Here is a 24,611-nt window from a genome sequence, read left to right as displayed (position 1 = left end):
CACTTGATTCGGTACACCCGCACAAAGAGATGTGGCCAAAATGCTCACTACTGAAGGGAGCTACATTTTTGTTACTGTGCTTGTATGCACCATATCACAAGAACGGATGTACCTGATGGTTAAGTCTATAAATATTTGTTCTCAATTTTAAAAAATGATGTATTTTTTTATGAATCATCATTATATTTAAATAAAAATATTGTGAATACATTCACCAGTAATTTTTAATATATTTTATTTTAGTTTCATTTAGTTTCAGTTCATCGCATTTAATGGGACAATAAATTGTAAGTAATAAAAAATAATAAAACAAAGTAATAACAATTGAATTAAAATCAAAATTATAATAAAAATTCAAATTTAACTAGGATTACAGGTAATATTAAAATTTAAATTAAATCAAAAATACAATGAACATTAAAATTAGAATTTAAAATAACAAAAACTAAAACCAAAATTAAAATGAAATCAAAACTGAAATTAACATTCAAATTACATTTAAAATGTCATTAAAATTACAATTAAAATTAGAGTTACAACTACAATTAAATTATAAATAAAAATATTAAAATTAGAATAAAAAATTAATTCTCCAAAAAATGAAAGATTCTTAAATAAAAAAAATAATGTAAACATTAAAAAATGCTTCTTTTTTTTAGGACAGTGCAACATTTTTAGCTTGTCTTCTTTTTAGGAAATTAAGGCGACAGACAAGTGCAATAATAACAGTTTGAGCAGTGACAATTGCGATGTGGATCCCTCTGAAGAGCCCCAAGGTTTCAACCCCTCAATTTTGTTGCCTGTCAAATGGACTCAATAAAAAACAAAAGTACTGTCATATTTGGATGATGAATACAAAAACAAAAATATTACAGGTGAGGAAAATGTTTACTATGACGCTATTATTAGTAGCAAATATTTGTAATATTATATTTAGTCTTTCCATAACCAACCGATTACGTAAGCAACATTACACACGAGTGTTTATTTACACTCAGTCAGCACTTTTTGGAATTATTTAATTGAGTCTAGCTGCAATGTTTTGTTACACACACAAAAGGCCATTTGCATCAGCATCAACAACATATCAATTACCCGCAATATGAATATTTTTCACCACAGCTTTCCCCTGGAAAACCTATGCTTAAAGTGACAGCTTGCAATGTGTTTATTCACTGTAAACTCTATTACACACTAGAAAATAATACAATACTCATTTTTAATTAATCAAATAAAAAATACATTTAAATAAAATAACATCAAATTATACACACCTTCATTAAAACATTTAAATAAAGGTAATGTTAAAACCTACATTAAAAATAACCTACACACTGACAACAAATATTTGTATATATTTAAATAAAAAAGGAAAGATAACCTACAAACCCACGATAAGTAAAAATATATTTTATTTGACCTAATAAATAAATTTAAAAAACACCTTTAAATAAAATATACAAAATATTTAAATAAACATAATAAACACCCAACAAATATACAATAAATAATATATTTCTTATTATTTTAATTATATATATATATATATAACTCAAAATATAACTAAAAACTACATACCCTACAAAACTAAAATAAAAACTACATCAATCCATTCTCTACCACTTACCTCACGAGGGTCACAGATGTGCTGGTGCCTATCCCAGCTGACTTTGGGCGAGAGGTGGGGTACACCCTGAACTGGTTGCCAGTTAATCGCAGGGCACAGATCGACAAACATGCATTGCAATTTTACATTTAAATAGTTAAAAAGAATCCACAAAATTCAAATAAATGAATTCAATTCAAAATTCAATTAGAATTTTTTTTTTTCAAACCTGTAATAATAAAACAAATACATTTAAACATTTTTAAAATACCCTACAAATCTAAAATAAATAAAATATAAATTTAGACAGAAATACACCCTACAAAACTAAAATAAAAATACTGGACATTTAAATAAAATAATATATAAAAACACCCTTCAAAACTATAGAAAAAAAACTACAATAAATAAAAATAATGACTTCCAAATATTCCAAAAAATACAAAATCACAATAAAAAATATAAATACACATCAACACATACAATTTAAAAAAATACATTTGAATAAATACATTTAATACATGAAAATACATTCTACAAACCCACAATAAACATATAAAAATTTTCTTTTTTAATTTTTATTTTAATTTAGTGCATTTATAAAAAATCACAAAACTAAACAATAAAATAATAATCCTACGAACTGACAATAATGAAAAAATAAATTTAAATCAAACAATATGTTAAAATACTCTACAAATCAAAGCTAAATAAGAAATACTTTAAAACAATGAATTGAAATACCCTACCAAACAAAAAAAACAAAAAAATAAATCACAATAAAGGATAACTTAGAATAAAACAATACTTTAAAAAAGCACCCTAAAGAAAAACACCATCAATAAATAAGAATACACTACCAACTTGGGATTTTAAAAATTGCAGTTGGGAAAAAAATGAATCAATAAAAACACATCATACAAAAGCACAATAACACTTTTTTAAAAAGGTAATTTTACCTTTAAATAGGGAAGTCAAATAGTAAAGAATACCTCACAGAGCTAGATTAAGCATAAAATGCATTCAAATAAAATGTGTTTTTTAAATTCTACAATAATAAAAAATATGTTTAAATTAACAATACATAAAAATACCTTACCCATCCAAACAAAAAAAACCAAAAAGATTTTAAATACAATAATGAATACAAAAATAAATACAACAATCACAATAAAATAAAACACTTGCAGTAGGCTTGTGTGTTTGTGCATGTTTATGAGTTTCTTTGTTGTGTGTGCATGTGTGTATGTGTGTGTTAATGAGGACGTTGGTTCACCTCGTTGGTATAGTGAGTGCTGCTGTCATGTGGGAATATGAGTCAGCGTGGATGACTTCATTGCTTTTTGCGGGTATTAGGTCACTGCACGCTCCCTCAAACACACACGACCTCCCACCCAGCCGAGCCTCTTCCCTCTCTCCATTCACATTCGAATCACACTGATGATGAAGATGAAGAAGGCTCCTCACTTCAACGCTTGCTTCCTGGATGCTGATGACCTCATGCGGGTGACATCATCATGACATCACTGACAATCTAATAATTTTAAAATAGTTTTGATGTTTTTCATGCAGAGGTGGGCAGTAACGAAGTACAAACAAATACTTGGTTTCTGCATATACAGTGCTGTGGGAAAAGTACTTGCCCCTTTCTCAAAATCCTTTTTTTTCCCCACCTTAATCACTTCAATTAATCCATTCATTCATTCACTTTAATCAATCACAGCAAGTCCTGAAGGAGCAAAGCAGCCCCAGACCATCACTGTTTTTGACCGTGTTCTTTTTCTGAAATGCTGCGTTACATTTACGCCGCAGATGTAACGAGGCACACACCTTCCAAAAAGTTCACATTTCGTTTCATCAGTCCATATAACCGAAAAGCTCTCCCAAAAGTCTTGGGAATCATTCTCGTCTTACTTTTTTTGCAAAAGTAAGACGAGGCTTTATGGTCTTTTTGGTCAGCAGTGGTTTTCACTGTACTCTTGGGGTAATCTTTGTAGGCTGGCCACTCCTAGGAAGGTTCAACACTGAACCTTTTCTTGTGGATAATGGCTCTCCCTATGGTTCACCGGGGTCCTAAAGCTTTAGAAATGGCTTTTTTAACCATTTCCAGACTGATCGATGTGGATTACTGTTATTTCTCATCTGTTGTTGAATTTCTTTGGCTGGTGGCATTTTGTTGCATCTTTTTCAGATCTTTTGGCCGACTTCATTTTGTCACACCGGTTCTATTTAAGTAATTTCTTGATTTAACATGTCTGGAGGTAATCAGGCTTGCGTGTGGTCAATGAAAATAATATAAAAACATTTTATTTGCCACAGTTATTCATGATTTAACAAGGGTGGCAAATACTTTTTCACACAGGGCCAAGTAGCTTTGAATAGTTTCCCCCCCCCCCCCCTTTGATAAATCTAATCACCATTAAGTTTAGTTGTCTTACTAGTATGTCAATGTTATCCTACTAGTGAGGAAAAAGAGAGTAATAGTACATGGACCTTAAGCTGGATATCTACTAGTGTGCTGGATTGTCTTGTGTGTGTGTGTGTTACAAGTAACGTTCCCTCCTCAATTACTGTACAACATTTCTGCACACTAGCAGTGCAACTTGGGCATACTAGTAAAACAACGACATGTTACTAATGTGACAAAACTACTAGTGCAAGACGCATGCCTACTATGTGAGCCTAGTCGTCTGAATAGTGCAGTGCAGTAGTTTATTAGTTGCATACAAGTAGTTCAAAAGTGACACTAATAGTGGGAAAATGTTTCTCGTAAGACAGTCGTTCTACTGGTGGGCTGAATTGTCAAACCATTTTCTGAGCCGCTTCTCCTCACTAGGGTCGCGGGCGTGCTGGAGCCTATCCCAGCGATCATCGGGCAGGAGGCGGGGTACACCCTGAACTGGTTGCCAGCCAATCGCAGGGCACATATAAACAAACAACCATTCGCACTCACATTCACACCTACAGACAATTTAGAGTTGTCAATTAACCTACCATGCATGTTTTTTTTGGATGTGGGGGGAAATTGTCAAACCATTTAAATGAAACAAAACAAATTCCCTCTAAGTCTAAAATATATCAAAAATACAACAAAATAAATGTACTTTTCAAATGAAAAATTTCATAATTTAGAATTTAAATAATCAAAACAATACCCCACAAAACAACAAAAACAAAAAATACATTGCAATGAAATAACAAATACAACATATACTAGAAAAATACAGTATATTTAAGTACTAGAATAAAAATACCCTACAGTGTAAATAAAGGGAAATACACTTCAATAAAATAATAAGTAAAAATAAGAAATTGAATAAATGCACCTGCCTTCCGAGCTCCCTGATTGCCAATCACGTCCGCCAGGTTGCGCTGTGCAATCAAGCCAAGCTTGTGAGCAGGCCCGCTTGCGCTTATACTCGCACACACTCCCTCGGCGTGTGTGTTGCCTTTGTGTGTGCACTTTTGCAGTCGCTCTGCACCAAAGCGGCTTCTTCTACTTCTTCCCTTGGATTCGACGCGTGGATTGTTCTCGCGTGTGAGTTCCCCCCCCCCCTGTTATGCGACAGTGGACTACGGCGTTGCTTTTTGTTGGATGCGTGGACGCAAAACGCGGCGTGGCAAGGGACGCCTGATTGCGAAACAACCCCCCCCGAGGAAGCTTCTGGAAAACTCAGGTACCATTTCCTCCCTGGAATGTGCAGCAGGCACCTTTTCAAATTTGGGTTTGCTGTTTGTTGCAATCATGACGGTGTTTAGTATAGGTGACGTCATGAAATCTGCGCCCTCATGCGTACGCATTTAGTATTTTGGGTGGTGCCTCCTCCTCAGCCGCTAGGTGGCGATCGGGGACAGGGAAAAAAAAAAAAAAAAAAAGAAGTCATGACTAAAACTAAATTCAATGGATAAAAAAAAACCCAAAAACATTAAAAATTGAAACAAAATTAATTACATGCATTTGAATTAAGAAAAACTAAAATCTAAATTAAATACGAACTACAATAAGTCATGAATACAACTTAAATATAGAAGGGGGAAGTATAATAATGCATGCAGTTTATTTAATTTAAAACCTCAATAACCCACCAAAAATAAATACTAAAATTAAAACCTACATTAAAATTTTTTTTAATTACATGTAAAAGAGAAAAAAGTAATAAAGGTGATAAAATGTAACAAACCAAAATTACCCAAAAATATTTAACTAATCCAACAAATACAATTATCCAAATAAACTATAAAACGAAACAAAAAATTAAGTTTAGTTTTACCAAACAAACTTTAATGTAATCTGAATTAATTCAGTTACTTAATTGAAAAGCACAATTAAGTTAAAAAAATGCAGGGGGGAAAAAAGACTGAATAAAAAAATAAGTGGTAATTTAAAAAAAATAAATGAACAAAAATTGAATAAAAACTGAACACATTTTTCAAATAAGACAAAAACTAAAAAAAAAAAAAGAAACCAAAATGAAAACGGGCTATTTAAGAGATATTAACAAAACTAATAATTGAAATAAATAATAAATCTGAAAAATAACTTATCCCAAAAGCAAACTAGGAGTAGATTACCAATTTCAACTGAATAAATTAATGAATTACTAAATCATAATATAATCAAAAGGTAAATAAAATGAAATAAAAAATCCTCAAAATGAAATTTACTACTAAAAATAAGGGAAATAAAAAAATCGAAACAAAATACCAAGTGATCTGCAAACTTTTCTTTATGACTGCTATACTTTCACAATTAAAAGGTTTTCTATCCCACAAATGTATTAGAAATGTTAAAAAAAATAAAGAAATAAAGAAAAGCAACTTTCTTCTCGCCGAAGTCGTAATGTCGTCATCATTCCGGCATTAGCAGTAAAACCCAATGTACACCTTCAGTTTTTGCACTGCATGTTGAACCTTCCGGCCTGAGGTCAAACAAACAAACAAAATCCTCTTGATCCATACATGTGCTTGTTGATTCCAGAATGTGATTATAGCTCACCATAAAGCATTGAACTATGACCTATTCATCTGCTGCAAAGTCAAAGATGCAGCAGTGAATTTTGGGAGCTCGGTGGGAAGGAGCCTCGCCCCTTGTGTGTGATTGGATGTCCACACCCTCGTCCTGAGTGGACCCACCCAGGAAGCGAGAGTGACTCTGCAATGATAACACGTCACTTTGTGTTGTGTTGTTGTGTGGTGTTGCCATCGTGACAACTTAGGAGTTGCGCTTCTTTTAATCATTAATAGGTGAACAACGAGCTCTGTGTCACACATTTGCATGATGGGAATGTTCTACAAACTACTGTACATGGTACCCAAATGCGGTTCTTTGGCTTGTATGCGTAAGGGCATAGGGGACCACTTTTGGGTACAATTTAGCACCCATTCTTAGTGGTTCTATGAAGAGCCAAACATTACCCAATGGTTCTATATAGCTCCAAATGCGAAACATTTTTAAATGTGAACAAATGAGGGGACTGGGGGGAAATTGACCCCCGAATGTCAAAAAGATGTGACTAATTGACACTCCTTGGAAACAAACAAAAATTGGAATAAACGATATATCTGGTTTAAAAAAAACGGGGGATCAAGTAAAAAAAAGAAATGCGAATAAGCGAGGGTTTCCGCGAATAACTAGGGATAGGTTCCCCCAAAAATCCACAAATAGGTGAATTTGTGAATGCCGAACCGCAAATATGCTGTATAGGGATTTTTATATAATACACTGTATAGTAGACAGTAGGGCTGAAACAGTGAACGGAATAATGGCTAATATAGCCCACGGAGTCTAATGAAAAAAAATGGCTGTGTTGGGAATCTCTGATTTATTCCCAAATCAAATTTAGGGAATAAAAGTGAAAAGTAAATGGCTAAAGTGCAGCTAGCCTACGTGAAATGTGTACTTAAATATAATAACCAAGTATTTATACTTGGTTACTTCCCACCTTGGGGGAAAGTTCTGTACTTTGCGTCACAGTACCAAAAAAAAAAAAAAAAAAAAACAAGGAAAAAAAAAAAAAAAAAAAAAGTGGGAAGTCAGGTTTCCAAACCGGAGCAGGAGGCCAGTAAATACTTTTTTTCTTCTTCTTCAACAAATACACATTTCCATTTTAGGCTGACATTCCTGTGAGTGTGTGAGAGCGTGCAGTGAGTCAAAGACGACAGACACACCTTTTTGCGTTGTGCGTGTTCCTGCTTGGAATGTTGCAGGCCCGACTCGCGTTCGCCTCTCACCTCGTCACAGTCGCTGCACACTAAAACGCTCTTAATCGTAAACTGGTGTCAGGGTGAAAATCTTTCCAACTTTTTAGGACATGCTACTGGGTGAAATTTGTAAGGAGAAGAATGGCAAAATCACAAGCAGTTTAAAAAAAAAATATAATAATAATATAATTAAGGAAATAGGTTAAAATGAAGCAATTTGAAAATGGATCCACCATTATTACAAATTATTGGTACATTCGATACTGTCAGTGGACCGTATATACTTGATATCAGATCAAAACCATATCCAGGAATATAGTTGGTTTATTTACTATTTTTTTTCCACAAGTCTATACAATTGGTCAGTCCCCATTTGGGTGTTGTTTTTGCTAGATCTCAGACTCGCGCTCTCAATCCCCATTCTCTCTGTGTATTGAATGACTTGCGAGTCACAATTGACTCGTTACTCCTTGTACTAATCCGAAATAGACGTCATTGTCCAACAAATAAAAAATCCAGCGTGATTATTTGAAAACTCTCTATAGCACCCTAGATACGTTCTGGCATTTTTTTTTAATTTTTCTTCTGGGTGAGGGGGGGGGTCTGGGGGGGGCGAGCAGGTTTTATTACAATAGCAGCGCGTGCGCACAATCAAGATGGCAGCGGCTGTAAAACAAGGGAAGTAAATACGGTGTGGCAGCATTGCAGCTCTTGTAGTATTTTTATTCTTTGATTCGAATCCAAAAATTCTGACTCGGTTGTTTTTTGTTTTTTTTGGGCCGCACTCAAATGTTTACAAATTATTGACCAATCTAAAGTGTTAAATAGTTTGCTCTCTTTGTTCATATAATGGTAATGGCTCAATAAACAAGCTGGTTTTTTTGGTGATGGTTTTGGAGATGGAAGGTTTCATTCCGACGCCACCACTATTGTGCGTGTCGATTGGCTGTAATCTGCGACGTTGCTACGTCAAATGCAAAACCAGTGACTGAGTGATTGGCCACTAGGAAAACTAGTTGCTGTTCAGTCAGGTTCGGTCACATGGCTCAGAAACAAAAAAAAAAAAAAAAAAAAAAAAAAACCTCAGACACCACTTCACCCAATCCACATGAAACAGTGTGGACGTCTATCATGACAGGATGCACGAAAAAGTCGGGTGGACCCATGCCTGAAATTGGAAGTCGCCTATTTTGGTTTGACACAGTTACGCCGCGATTTTGAGCATGGCATTAAAGTTTAATAATCATATAAGTGAGTTGTAGTCCAGCTTGTTATCGATGTGACTCAGTAGAACTTGCATGGAAAGCGTAAGGAGGAGGAGTTTGTTTAAAACTGTGACTGCTGCTTTCCACCAGGCCTTCCACCGCCAGACCAAACAGGACTGTCTGTCTTGGACCATATTTAAAACACAGACGTACACACACGCGCACGCACACACACACACGCACTTATTTACTTGTCCTTGTATCCTCTCCATCTCCATGGTTCCATTAACTCCACCCAGAGGGAGAACGCATATAAGAGCAAACTCCAAATCTCCTCGTTGAGACGTTTTAAAATGTCACACAGGAATAATTGGATCCATGATTGGAATATCACAGATTACTGGATTTATTTATTTATTTATTTATTTATTTTAAACTTCTTGGATTCAATGGACCACCAGAACCTCCTTTTCAAGATGTGGATGATTGTGTACACAGGATGTCCTTACAGAAGTGAGGATTCTTTTTTTTAAATATACCTGTAGATAAAATAAACTATCATGCATGTGCACCCAATGTTGTGGCAAGTAAGTGGTTATATTTTGTGTGCTTTATGTTGCATGTATGAATATATTGTATGTCGTGCAAATATTTGTTCTATATTTGATATACAGATTCATTCATTATTGTCTACAAAAACATAAGGAAGCCCAATACATATCCCTGGTGGGACACCATTGGCCAATAGTTTTTATGGTTGTGTATTACTGCTGTATCATCAGCCAAAACCATAAATCATATGTCCCACCACTAGTTGATATGCAGTGTTGACATTTCAGTATTAAATATTGATTTTTGAAGAAAAAATGATGCATCACAATCAATGCCGTGTGTATTTAAAACTATGACGCATCACAATATAAAATATTTTTTTTAACCACTATATTCATAGTTGGGGCTTCGGAAGCAAAATGATACATCCTGATATCGATATTATGGGCCACCCGAGTAGCTAAGCAACATCGGGCGGGTCTGAAACGTATCACCCCGCGATAAACGAGGGTTCACCTTAGTTAATTTTAGTGTCTTTAAGTAGGGGGTGCCAGCTTAGTGTCATCATGTCTGTGTGTGTGTGTGTGTGTGTGTGTGTGTGTGTGTGTGTGTGTGTGTGTGTGTGCGTGCGTGCGTGCGCAGATAAAGCTCAACAGCTGCTGTATACACACACACACACACACACAGTCTAGCATGACTCCTCCTAGTTGCCTTCCTCCATAACCCGGAAACCAGCCCAGTTTTCCAGGCCTAGACATGTGCACGCACACACACTTGCACACAACACACTCACATAACCAGTAAGCGAGCTCTCTTCATTTTCTTTTTTCCTCCTCCTCCTCCTCGACACACACTCGTCGAGCAAGCTTCTGCCTCCATTTGCAACTCCTAAGAGGTAAGATCTACACTTGTTGTTCTTTTTTTGGGTTGGGAGGACAAGCCAAATTTGTCAAGTCAGAGTGCCGGGAGCGTTCCATGTGGCCCGGGAGGGGTTGGGAAAAACTTTTAAGGTAGAATATTCAGGATCATTTGTAAAGTAGGTGCCGGTTAAAAGCTTGACACGCATGCGATAAGAGCGTAAATTAGCACTTTTGTGTATTAAATGAGCAGTTTTCTGTATTAATGAGCACTTTTACATGTTGAGTGAGCTTGGAGAGCGCTCATGACTTTGCTGCTCATGTGGGCGTGTGCATGCACATGTCGGTGGGGCGGGTGGCAAAAGTTTGGCCGCCCACTCTGGAGCCCATCCGAGTGGACTTTTCCCGCCGGTGGGCGCCCTGGTGTGTAACGATAAGAGCTCTGATGATCGTGCGCCTGAAGTCATTTTTCTTTGTTCGGAATGCAGAGGAAAACGTGTTTGTATGGCGCTTTATCAGAATATGATATTCGTCATCTTGAATATCATATTTAATGGCCCAAAAAAAATTAAGAGCACAAATCTGGCCCCACCCCCCAAAAAAGTTTTTATCTTGAATACAGAGCAGTTGTCAAATTGTGTATTTAAGTTGATCCATAACTTTTATGGTTAATTCCAATTTCTTGCGTGGGGGCACAGGAGATTGTGCCCCGCGAATTATGCCTACGAATAAGTGACCGAAAACAAACATGCGATCATTTGAATATCCTGTATTGTATGTCTGCTGTTTTCATTTGAAGTCTGTATTTGTGTGTTACGTTGGTTGTTGTTTTTTTAACGCAAGAGTCAGCAGCATCCTGGCAACATGATTACAGCAAAAGTGGATTTTGTATTCCTGATGGCAGCAACGTGTAACTTGTTGGGTGGCTGTGGATGGAAAATGGGGTCCTTGCCCAATGGCAACATTTTAACAGGGCACACAAAGTTTGGCCCACTGAGCATGTACATGAGCAAGAGTCCTGGAATATTTGTTGCATGAATTAAGCCATTTCCCCCCCAAAATTACTTCATTTAAATCTATATATTTTATTCTCAGTAAAATATTTTACATCATACATGCAATTAACCAGTTAATCTAAAAAGTTTACAAAAACTTTATTTAATTGATTTTAGTATTAATTTCTCATTAAAGAATTCATTTATTGTAAGTTAAATAAAATATTGGTAGAATAAACACTTGTTAAATAAGTTAATAACTGGTTGGTTAGATTTCTTACAATTAGTTTTTTAAATTGTTTTTTTTACAATTAAATAGTTCTTAATACAAATAATAAAAAGAAATATAATAAATATTTATCAGTAAAATAAGACATTTTACTTGTACATAAAACAATTGTAACTGTTATAATTAAAATAATTCACATTCATTTCTAATTATTTTCTTGATTTTAAAATAAACATTAAGTATACATTTGACCATGTATTTTTTTTTATGGAGGGCATGAATTATTTGACTACTAAAAAACTTATTCCTAAATGTAATTTTTAAAAATGTATTTTATTTCTTTTCCAAGTAACACAAAATTAAAAAGGAACTTTTAAAAAATATATATTTTACAATTCTACGAATATGTGTATTAGGGATGTAAGTAGTGTATAGCTCTCGGTTTTATCACAGTATCAATCTCCATAATCATTGCGATATCGTGGGAAAGGTTGCAGGAAGGTTCACGGTACAGGTGGGGCAAAGAGACGAAAGCAAGTGAACCGAACCTTTTTCTTGTTTTTCCTCTTCTCGACTCTTGCAGAGTCCTCTTCAATAGGTTCTGTCCATTTTCCCCAAAGGTTTTTGTGAAAAAGACGGCTTCAAATCATATATGCGACACTCGGACCGGCATAGCGGCTCCGCTGTAGCCTTGGGAGCGACACAGAGTTGTTTCTGCAGCCATCCCAAATGAGCCTTTTGGTCACGTGGGCCAATCAGTGTGTTTTTTGCGTGACGTTCACATGGGTTACGCATCCAATCGGGTGTGTTTATACTCTTAATGAGGAAGCGGAGCGGTGTAGTAACCTGGCCAAGCAGTGTGGCTGTGTATAGCTGGTCCAAAACAACATTTTAAACACAACGGCTCATTATTTTATACCGAGATAAGACCATGACGATATTGAGGCACATTTAATTTAGCGATATCGCGGTATGGTGAATGTTACAGCCCTTGTGCGTGTATGAATGTGTATATACAGTATGTTTTATAGTGATTTAAATGAATACATAAATCAATTAATTCTTCATCTGTGTGTTTAAAAACATTTAAAAATGTGGCGCTGGAGCAGAAAGGTTTGCCCAGTCCCGGTTTAACAGGAAGACTCATGGAGATGGACGCCTGTTCTAGTGCGAACGAGTCAGGAAACGCGTCTGGCCTTCCTCGGTAGAATCACGGCGGTCGTAAAACGGAAGAATAACAGGCACTGACGTTTAATTGAATTGCATCGGGAGGCTTGTGGAAAGTTTTCACTCTACAAAAAAAAACTAACCCGATGGCTGTGGAGCAAGCTGGCTGTGTTCGGAAGCTGATCTGATGGTGCCCTAAAAAGTACACTAAAAATCCCAAGTGATTAGGAAGTTGGGAATGATGAATGATTCATATTTTGCCAACTATTATTTTTTTTTTAAACAATTGTTCAGTTTGGGCAAAGTCCTGTTGCCTTCACCAAAGGATCACGAGATGTCCTTTGTCGTTGCTCCCACAGCGACCGCCCGAACCCCTCGTCGTCATCGCCATGGAAACGGCTAGCCAGAGACGCAGCGGGCGCAGCGCCGTCTCGCCGGCCCGCATCACCCGTCTTCAGGAGAAGGAGGACCTGTGCAACCTCAACGACCGGCTGGCCGTCTACATCGACAAGGTGCGCTCGCTGGAGGTGGAGAACGCGGGTCTGCGTCTGCGCATCACAGAGTCCGAGTCGCACATCAGCCGAGACCTCAGCGGCCTGAAGGCGGCGTACGAGGCCGAGCTGGCCGATGCCCGCAAGACACTGGACCAGGTGGCCAGGGAGCGAGCCCGCCTGCAGCTGGATCTCGGCAAGGTCAAGGAGGAATACAAGGAGCTCAAAGCCAGGTAAGGAGGCGTGGGCATTTCCTCTGGAAATAAATGGCCAATTTGAGGACTTTCACAAACTCAAAAGCAAAACTGGAAGTCTGCTAATCTGGTTTGAAGCGGACATCGGTAATTACTTGATAGCGGCCGCCAAATTTGTTTTAAAATGAAGTCCCTGAAGCAGATTTCACTTAGCAACATGAAAGTCGGCAGGCATGTGTATGATGAATAGCCTCACAAAAAAGCCATGCCCGAAAACACACAGGGAGTCGGCCAGTTTGGTTTGAAGGGGCCATTTTCAGGTCTTTGTGGCCATTTTCAGGGTTCCTCCAAAGGATAGGCATATAGTTTTGTCTTTTTGAAAAGGCAGCCACTGAAGCCAGTTTCACTTAGCAGCATGAAACTCAGTAGACTCGTCTCTCCTGAGTAGACCGCCAAAAAAGTCTCAAGAAGCCATGCCTGAAAAGACACAGGAAGTCAGCAATTTTAATTTGAATGGCGCCTGCCAATTTTTTTATTTTTTTTAATTCAGCCCCTGTAGCCAGTTTAACTTGGCACACACAGGAAGTCTGCCATTTTTGTTTGGAGTGGACATTTTAGGCTCTCAATGCTTCTAGTAGCCTATACGTGGTTGAAGTTTACTTGACTTATTATTTTTTTTTTTTAAATCTACTGTACTCACGATAAGCAAGTCTACCAAAATGGGTAACAATTTGACCCCTTCGGGCCTGTTAAATTCATGTACCTATGTATGCTGATGGAAGTCCGGTTGCTCGTCAGCAGCGCGCAGGGTGTCGTCAAATGAAACGTCTCCAGCGACTTTGTGCTGGATTGTTATGCGAGATGCCTCAGGTAGCGCTGGCATTCCACGAATGTCTTGGAGCAGTTCAGGGACGGGTGGAAGGAGGGTCGAGGTCCAAAAGGGAAACTGCTGCTAAACATAGTACAGTCGACACTCAGAAGTGTGTTTTTTTTTTTTTTTTTTTTTTCTTCTCCTCTCCCCACACCCAGTTTTGTATCCTCAGTGATGGTCTTTGTAAACACCAAGTGATGGTTATCAGCTTCAGTCTTATGATGGGCGGCAGTGGCCCGGAATCACCCCCTGAACACAATCAGGCCTTGGGTTGCTTTGTGTTTGGTTGCCACGGCGACCGGGGAGCCTCGGCAGTCCCTCGTGATTGCGCGGTGACTCACCAGGGCTGATCTGATTGGCCGAGTTTGGGATGAGTGACTTAGTGTCGGCAAATTGGAAAGTGTGATTCCTCGTGAATAGGAGTAAATGTAGAACTACTACACAGAACACATGCACCACATCCCCCACCGCTCGGAGCCTTCAGCCACAAGCTTGCGCTGCTTGGACTAACAGTTCCTCATTCAGCACTGTTTAATATGGAAATGAGGAAGAAGAGTGCTGGTGGGGCTCATTATACAGCAATGTGCCATTTATCTTTTTTGTGGTCAATTCATTTCTCGCCAAGTAAATCCATATTTTTTTTTGCAGACTATTTCTCTTTTTAAATATTAAGTACATTTTTACCATATTTATTTTCAGAAATATACTGTTCTTTAATTTCATGCTTAATATGCACAGATTTGTAAAAAGTTTTCTATTTGGAAGTTTTTACAAATAATTGTTTGGCTGCACTTGTTTTTTTTTTTTTTTTTTTAATATAGTTTATTTTACATGATACCCCCAAATTTGCTTTTTTTTTTAATGAATATTTTCATAAATTGTCTTTTCATGTTTTGTCAATGAATGTACAGCGGAGCCCCGCCTATTCATGGATTAAAATAATTTTTTTGGGGGGGGACCTACCCCAGTTTTTCACAAAGTGATTGGCAGCATTTTCCTGCTCAGTCACATGCTTTTTCGCCCAAAAAATAATTGCCATGAAATATATATTTTATAATTGCTGTCAGTTATGCCCGGCTTTTCGCTACTCGTGGTCAGGCTCCGCAAATAGTGAGGGTCCACTGTTTATATTCATTCATCATCCGTTCCGCTTATTCTCACTAGGTATATTAAATATAATTTAATATAGTCATATGTATATTAAATATGTAAAATTATATATATTTTTTTATTTGTGCTCAGTTTAAATATTTAAACAACATATAACCAAATATTTGTAATTAGTTTTGTCTTTTGTGGTAAACTTTTTAAAAATATATATAATGAATATTTTTAGGCATATTTTTTTTATATTGCTTTTCGTGGTCAAGTAATTTCAATACTTAATAATCAATTCAATTTTTATGCATGGTATTTTTTGACTGGTTAAATGGTTTAATTTTGAGATGTTTACGAGCCTTGTTAATCATCAGTTCCACTGATATCGTGATGCATCGTAGGTGTGTTTTTTTATTTATTTATTTTTTAATTGCTGTATGGTGATTAATTTAAGTGGGCCATAACAGTTTATTGGCCACCCTCCAAAACACGCCCCTGCTTGTGATTGGGTATATTTTACGAAGTTCAAAAGTAAACCTCTCTTCAGCTCATTCGATGGTTGGACGCTCGCCAAGAAGGATTTACCGCTCTGCCTCATCTGTCTGGGCGGTGGTTTTAGGGCGCGGCTGCAGAGTGGAGGGCGTGAACAAGATTTATGACCACGACATGGCCCGGACAAGTTTGTATGTGAAGTGTGAGAACACAATGGCAACGAAGGAAAAGTTCCCTTACTGTGTTGCACATTCTCCTGTAACTTATGTGGACATAAAAGTATTGGAGAAAATTCAGCAGTTTCACCAATGGACACAAAATTGGTTGGACGTCTAGCATAATAGAACGTGCAAAAAAGTCTTCAGGACCCATGCCTGAAAATGAAGAAGAAGTCGGCCATTTCAGTTTGAAGCAGTCATTAGTTGCGAATTTCAGGGCTCGTATTTTGACGAACTCCTACGAGGGAATTCGCCCAAATGAGCCCCAATTGGAAGCAGGTATCGTAAAAAGTTGGGCAACACTGATATGTAAATATTTGTTGCATTCGCGGGCTAATGTGGGCGGAGCATGACATCTAAGTTTGACGATCATTTTGCAGATTCTCGGTAAGTTGGGGGGGAAAAAAACACAACTGGGCCTTGACACCAGTTTTAGCTAGTGACACGAAATTGGGTGGACATGTCTGTCATAACTGGACGCATGAAAAAGTCTCAAGCACCCATGGCTGAAACTTTACAGGAAATCGGCCATTTTGATGTGACGCTGCCATTTTGGCAAACTAGGACTTGGCCCAAATGAGCCCCATTCAAAAGCAGTTATCCGAGACACATGGGGAATGTAAAATTACAAAGATGTTTTTTATTTACATCTTCTAATGTGAGCACTTTGCAGAGCATTTTGAGGATCGGCCCTGAAAAAGTGGGTGCTGGAACCCATTCATCACCGCTTATAGCTTGGTCTTTTTTTTGTTTTTTTGTTTTTTTGTTAAAGTTAACAGTAAGGGATTGTTGTGCACTATACATGGAAAGCAGATGTATCCATAAGCTACTCTGTCTGTGATGTCTTTGGATGAAGGATAAATGAAGAGTCTCTGACTCCAGAACTTGGTGACGAGTGAAGCTCTTGGCAGGATGGTTTATAGTGTGTGTGTGTGTGTGTGTGTGTGTGTGTGTGTGTGTGTGTGTGTGTGTGTGTGCGTGTGTGTGCGTGTGTGTGTGTGTGTGTGTGTGTGAGAGAGAGTTTATAGAAGTTTCCATGGAGGTTTGGAGCCAGCTCAGCCCTCTGTGAGTCACCCTAAATCATTGTAATATGGCGGATGAATGTTCCCACTGGGCCGTGGGTAAAAGCTGGTGTATTTCCATTTGTGTGGCTTCTTATGTAACATGTACGGTAAAAGCATTTTGATTGGAACCATCTGAACGCTTGAATGTTTGGAGGACGTGCAGTTTCACAGAACGTTGGAAACGGCAGCAACTCTGCCTCTTAGCAAGATTAGCAGCTGGAGTTTTTGTGACGAATTGATGAGTTTTATTGTCTATTGAATGCTCACGAGGGGACCTGACAGTTTTGACAGTAAAATGATCTTGAAAGTTGTTGTGATTAATCCCCCCCCCCCCCCACACACAAAAAATACAAAATTGGGAACAGAATTGCTTTTTAGAATAACTCACAATATACCTTAGTGTGTGTGTGTGTGTGTGTGTGTGTGTGTGTCTTTTGACAATATTTAGTACAGTTGGATATTGGATGTCAATAGATCGTGAAGCTGTACCCAATAAAGTGTCTTTAAAATTAGGATTTAGTCAGTAGTATAGTTATACTTTAAAATTATACAATTATAGTATTTAGTTTTTTTTTTAAAATAAAGTAATAGTATTATCTTGGGACTGGCAATAAAATTCATAATGTACATGACAATTATAGTTTTCATTTATATATTGTCATATTTTGTAAGTTTAATTGTAATTAGTGAAAATTGTGAAAAATGTTTATGAAAGTAAATTAATACATACATTTATGACACTTGGAATCAATTATATTATTGAATGTAAGCTTTAAAATGTTTTTGTAATTAAATTTTTCATATTCCCATTGTAATTTTTTATTGTAATGTGAAAAATCAAAAATACAAACCCAATACCTAAAAACATTAATATAAATGTATGCTACAATTTCTTTAACAGTTAAATATAAAAATAACTATATATTGTATTTTTGTATATAATTTGTCTTTCCATTTCTAAACCTTCACCATCCCAGGATCCAATGTGAAACGTTACCATGAATTATTTTTTTCCCCCTGAACTAAAAATAAGGTTACTGACCATCATGACCTTTATTGTTCAAGTGAGTTTATTTATAATAAAAATAATTTTATTTCACCTCAGGCTCATCAGACAATTGCAGGAAAGCCTCGTTTAAAAAACAAAATAAAAAAATCAGCACCGTGTTTTTTTTTCCTGTGTTGGGAAACCTGCGTGGCGAATGGAATCAGACATCATTCAGTATAACTAACATCCGTGTAGTGATATGATAATCAGAAGAAGAAGAAGAAGGGGGTGTTAATGAAAGAGTAAAACTAGTCTGGACTGGTGACTCATACTCCACTGAATCGTTGCAAAACCACACGGGACTGGCACAACGGTGCCTCGTATTACACACACACTGATGACTGGCTGTGTGTTTGCCAAGCTACAGTGTTTGCATACAAATCCTGAAGTTGACGGAGTTTCTCTTGGTGACGGCCCAAACAAAAGGCAACGCGCCGCCTCTTTTGTCAACAACCAGACTCCTCTACCTGCTTTCTTTTGCCCCCCCCCTCACTACTGTTCCCTATTACCACTCTACCCGCTGTCCCGCCCGCCTCTACCAGCATCTCCATCGCAACATGTGAATCATCAGGCTTGCGGCCATTGTTTGAAACTGGAAACAGTGATGGTGTTTGTTCTCGTCGTGAGTGTGTTTTTGCCTGCCGCGTGCACACACAATGCTGCACATTGTGCTCCGCACACAAGCGGCGGTCATGTGACTGCCTCCATCTTGTCACCGTTTCCACGTCGGAGGCCTAACTTGACGTTTGAGCTGTGATCGAACCAAAGACTCTAGGAAATTTGGGAAAACCCTTTTTTTTTTTTTTTTTCATGTTTGGACAGTGACTCATTGGAAAATTCCACCCACACATATATACACACACACACACACACGCTCACCAGATGTGTGTATGTGAGTGAGAGGAATAGCTGGTAACCCTGCCCGCTTTTACCCGGTTGCAGTGCCCTGGAGGGCAGCTGCTCGCTAACGAAACGGCGCTAACAAGACTGCTCTGCGTCGGGCCGGTGCAGCTGTCCGAGCATGAGGTGGCCGCTGGTGGGCCCCTTGGAACAAGTGCTCTGTCCCGTAAAAATAGAAACCGTCACCAAATTGTGAGCTCAGAAGACCTCCCCTTGACCCGCCCACATTAAACGCTGTTAGGGAAACCAGCTTGGCAATTGAATTGATTATAGTCCATCAAGTGAAAATTCAACTTACACGCATCTCTAACAACGAGTTGCCATTTTACATTTTGTCCTTTGACTTGAACCGTTTCCTTAGACGGAGCTGCTGCTGCACCAAATTACCGTCGCTCATCTTTCCAGGATACCTGCTGCCAATTGGGACTCATTTTGGAGAATTCCCTAGTTGGAGTTTTGCAAAATACAAACCCTGGAATTCGCCTAGAATGGCTGCTTCAAACCAAAATGGCTGGCTTTCTGTTCCAGTTCAGGCATGGGTCATTGAGAGTTTTTTGTGGGGCCTGTAATGATAGACACGTGTCCACCTAATTTCGTGTTGATGGGTGAAACTGGTTCGGGGCTTATTTATTTATTTTTATATACTTTCCAGGGGGGTGCTATTGAAGGAATTGGCTCAAAACGCCCCCACCTTTTTATTTTTTTTATTTTTTTTTTTTTAAGTAAACTTTCCTAGAATCCTCAAAATAATAGCCAAACTTCGACAAAATATCTTGATCTACGTATGCTTATGTTTACTTCTATAGTCACTTTGTTTTTATTTAACTTATTGCAATTGTTTATTTGATCACCAGAATTTATGTAATTTTTTTTATGGTATGTCATTGCAATACTTGTAATTATTGAAGTGCACTTAAGTACAATTGATTCGACTAAATATACATTTTAAAAATAATTTATTTACCAACAATTATAGATTTTTACAAATATTTAATATACATTTAACAATGACAATTTATTATATCTTTAATATAAATATGTTTGTATATTTATGCATTGGTATTGTAGTGGTACATGCTGTTGCCTTTCAAGCAGATGGTGGGTTTGGTTCCCGGTCAGTGCCCTAATTCCAAGCTAAAATATAAAGGGGGAAAAAAAATGGTGGTTTGCATCCATTGTAAAAACTGTGCTGAACAAATCATGGGACTGACTCGCTGTGGCAATATAGAATGTATATGTAGTTATTCAAATTATAATTTTTAAAAAATTGACAGTCTAGTGAGTAGCATCCAGCTTTTCAAAATCCATTTGTAGAAATAGTAAAACTACATAAATGTTAGTTCTCAGGTTGTGTAGCGAATGTCGCATCTTGCTCATGCTAGCAGGCCTGACGACGAGACCTGGGTCGCCCTGGCAACGGAAAACCAAACTGGGCGGGCGGAGGAAGGGGGAATCAGGAAGGGATATATTTTTTTTTTTTTCTTTTTTTACTGGTGGTGAGCTTCATTTGTGGCTGGCGCGGTGGACAAAGATAGCTGCCTCTGAGTCATCGCTGAGGCCGGGAGGAGAGCCAACACATTCCTTCTCCTTCCTCCTCCTCACATTTCCCCTCTTTTATTCTTTCCCCTCTTTCTGTTCAATGCACCTCTTCTGCCCTCCTAACAGTGTCTCATGGCACTCTGGTTACACTCACCGGACAAGATCTCAGGAGACCCGATATCCATTTTTCGATGGCCAGTGCTCAAAATTATCATCAGTTTGATGCTTCCAATTGAGAAGCCCACATTAGATGTACGAGGCAAAAAAACAAAGATTTGGAATTTAGTGTAGCCCATGCGTCCAGGATCCCTGCTTTTCATTTAAGCTCATTTGGGCGAATTCCCTAAAAGGAGTTTGTCAAAGCCCTAAAACTCGCACCAAAATGGCTGCTTTTTTCGCTCTCTCCAACTTTCCATAATAAAAGCCCTATGTACTTCAAACTGGTGAAATTGGTTTCGGGGGCTTTATTTTTAAAATTTTTTCAAACTATCAGAGAATCCTGAAAATGCTAATCAGACCTTGACACAATGTTCCGCCCGCATTAAATAACGACGGCAAAAAAGTTGATCGAAACACGACCTCTGGAATTAGGCCCAAAATGGCTGCTTCCAACCAAAATGGCCGACTTCCTGTTCATTTTTGAACATGGTTCCTGGAGACGTTTTCATGTGTCCTGTTATAATAGACATTTCCAATCACTGTTGTGTTGATTGGTTTAACTGGTGTAATTTTCCAGGGGGCGCTACTGCGTGAGTTTTGGAGGGCGTCTTATTCAGGACCCTGCAGTGACGCACGCGGAACAGGATGTAAACATGACGTTCCAAGTTATTTATTCAGAGGCCCTCTCGTTACACAAATCAGACTTGGATGATATAAACAGGTTGTCTTGCCTTCGGGAAGAGCTCACACACACACACACACACACGGTCGCGCACTCCTACACACACTATTCATGATCTAAATAGTAGATGACATAAAAGGACACACGTTCACGCACACACAAAGTACCTCAATGGCATACGCAGTGCATTCCACTGGTGATTGCAACTGACACATCCATTAACATTACATCCAACAAGGGCAAGATGTTGATTTCCCAGTCAATTTCCCCCCCATTGGAAATAATTAATGAACGAATAACTGCACTGGCCGTGTTTTAAGTAACAGTTGAACGTTCTTGACTGTCACTCAAGAGCAAAAAGAACATGGAGAGGATACAACCTGTGCTTAGGAGGCGGGTTTCTTCACAAGACTCAATGTGGTATACAATGCATTATTCATGCTTATGCTTTTTACAGCTGTATTGTATATATTGACCAACCAGGACATACAGTATACCAATTTGCTACATTCCGATTCTGACTTCTACAATTATCGTCGCACTTTTTGCCATCACTGGATTCGTTCTGTGATGACATCACAGAAAAGCAAAAGAAAATGGGGGGAGAAACACACTTCAAGGGTCTCCAGTGAACTCATTATGGAAGAACTATACAACCGTGTGTTAGGATTGTTTGTCAGTAGACGCCAGTTGTCATTTTGCTCAGTCTTGCGTCTCGCAGCAGTCTTTGTAGACTGATTGCTACGCGTCGGCTCGTTGAAATATGGAAGAATTCTAGGAATTTTTGCGAGTAAATGAAAAGTCGTAATTTTAAGTGCAGCTCCCAGTCGCATTCCTGACTACTTTTTGGTGGCTGTGACATGGCAGAGGGCTGCATGTGCAGAGTTCCCCCTTGGCAGCTGTTTTGAGCGTTTTGACTCATCTTTCAAGGCTCACAGAATATTGCGTTCTATGACAATATGAGCACTGAACCTACCAAAAGAAGGTCCATTTTTTTTTTTTTGTTTCTACCCTTTTCTGTTCTTAATCAGCAGTAGAACATGGGTTGGTTTCACCAGAAACCGTTTATGACAAACAAAAAACTGACAAAAATGAGCTTTTTGTGAAAAGAAACAACCATTCTTTGCTTTTATTACACGTAGGACTATAAAACGACAAAAACAAGACTGGCAACGGGGTTTTGTCGGCAAAATCATTTATTTACAGCGATACAACTAAGATACCGCGCCGTGAGCGTTGCTAACTGACTGCATGGCTCGAATTGAGAGTCAGTGGCTTTTTACATGCGGTTCATCATTCACTCCATGAATTGCATCATCTTTTCTCACCATGGCGACACACTCTGTTGATACCATACATACTGTGTTCGAGTCTGAGATGCCTAAACTTGTCTGACTTCAACCGTGTTCGTATTTCTCTCCCTCATAATTGACGTGACAAATTGGATTCACCACCTAATCTCTCTTTTCCTCAAACTGTGCTGATCCGAAATCCAAAGTGATGCAACACCGCCATCTGCTGGCTTCTGTTAGACATTACAGTGGTTTACAGACCTGAATTTCACAGATAAACTGGGCGAGAGACCCTCTTCCATGCCTACCCTTTGAAAAACGTTACTTGAAGGATATCGTACTGTATTTACGTTAGTGGCAATAAACGTTTGGATTAGCGTTGACAAATATACAGTAAATATGCACAGCAGTGAATGAGTTAATTTGTATCAATTTAGACGAGAAATATTTTTGTTCATTACAATGTGAAAATAAGTGTCCTCTTAGATTAAAGTCGATTAATCTCCCAGACCTACTTTGAAATGATCTTTGTAGCAAAGGGTATGATATGTTTGCTGTTACCATGGTGACATCAATCACCGGCTTTAGTAGTCTGTAATACTGGTGGACGAGCCAGGACACTTCTTTTGTGAGTGCAGTCATCGTTACCAACGTTGCCGTTTTAAAATTTGTGCTTAGTGCAAACGATGGAGTTCTGTCAGCATTCACCACCTCTTAGCTTCTTTATCTCCTGGCTATGTCTGCACTGCTTATCTAAGCCACGGTAATAAGACACAATGAAGAGCTTCCCCTCGGCGCAAATGGAATTACAGAGAGCTTGTTTCTGTCTTCTTTCCTGCTAACAGTCTTCTCTTCAGCTGCACGCATGCAGTAAACATTCACCTCAGCGAGGAGCTGGGGTTTAATGGGCACTTACTGCCTAATTTATGGCTAATTGCAGCGTGTTGATGGCCACATGCGGAACGGGTTAAAATAGCTCTGTGAGGCATTCAGGGTCATGTGGTGTAAGGCAGCATGTGATTTTGAGGGGTTACATCAGGAAGCCCATGCACAATTTTGCCTCAGCTAGCTCAATGCTAACACACAATGAGAAATGACATGGATGGGCTAACAAATAGCCAGTGTTATGAGGCTTTAAGCGACGGATTTAAAACGCAAATGCTGCAACAACATAGGCGGACAATATAACAATGCTCACAGGTTTGACTTATCTCATTTTGCCCCCCCCCCCCAAGTTGCGCACAGAGGAGCTCTGATGAATTAATCATGCTGCACAAACTGTGTAATTCTTTACATTTAATATAATTGCTATTACTATGTTTAGATAGATGGATAGATGGCGTTTCCGTTTTTTTCAATAGGAACAATAATTTGAGAAATCTTTTGAGTTAGGAGCGCGGTCACGAAATGAATTAAACACGTATTTCAAGCCACCACTTTTTGTTTTTTTTTTGCAGTGGAGTCACCAACCAGCTGCACATTAGAGATTTAGTCTGTGTGAGAATATGACAAAGTGAGCAATTGTTCAAAGAAATTGCATAGCTTAAGTTTTTTTTTGATGACAAAAATATGACATCACCTTTTTTTTTAAACATTTTTTAAAACATTTTATTTTATTTTTTTTGGCACATTGGAAATCACAAGCTACACAACCAAATTTTATTTGGACACACTTTTGGCAAGTTTTTACTATCCACCATTACATTTCACTTGCATCGGGTGCAAGCAGTGCAGTGACCAAACATCTGCGT

The 24,611-nt window shown here is 38.1% G+C and overlaps 1 protein-coding gene across 2 annotated transcripts in view; it reads left to right on the top strand.

The window, feature by feature from the left end:
• Positions 1-4,984: 4,984 nt before the first annotated feature.
• The window catches only part of lmna (lamin A), a 32,926-nt gene continuing 13,299 nt past the window's right edge, over positions 4,985-24,611 (top strand). The window contains exons 1-2 of one of the 2 annotated variants that reach the window (XM_061775494.1): positions 4,985-5,283; positions 13,172-13,536. In XM_061775494.1, coding sequence (XP_061631478.1) covers positions 13,202-13,536 — 335 coding nt within the window. In that variant the 5' untranslated portion in view covers positions 4,985-5,283; positions 13,172-13,201. Of the gene's footprint in view, positions 5,284-10,204; positions 10,460-13,171; positions 13,537-24,611 lie in introns of those variants that run through there. The other variant, XM_061775493.1, reaches the window with a different exon arrangement.

Source organism: Phyllopteryx taeniolatus, chromosome 6, assembly GCF_024500385.1.
Source record: "Phyllopteryx taeniolatus isolate TA_2022b chromosome 6, UOR_Ptae_1.2, whole genome shotgun sequence".
NCBI classification, from domain to species: domain Eukaryota; kingdom Metazoa; phylum Chordata; class Actinopteri; order Syngnathiformes; family Syngnathidae; genus Phyllopteryx; species Phyllopteryx taeniolatus.
The sequence above is the reverse complement of the archived record's forward strand: the minus strand, read 5'-3'. Positions and strand labels throughout refer to the sequence as shown.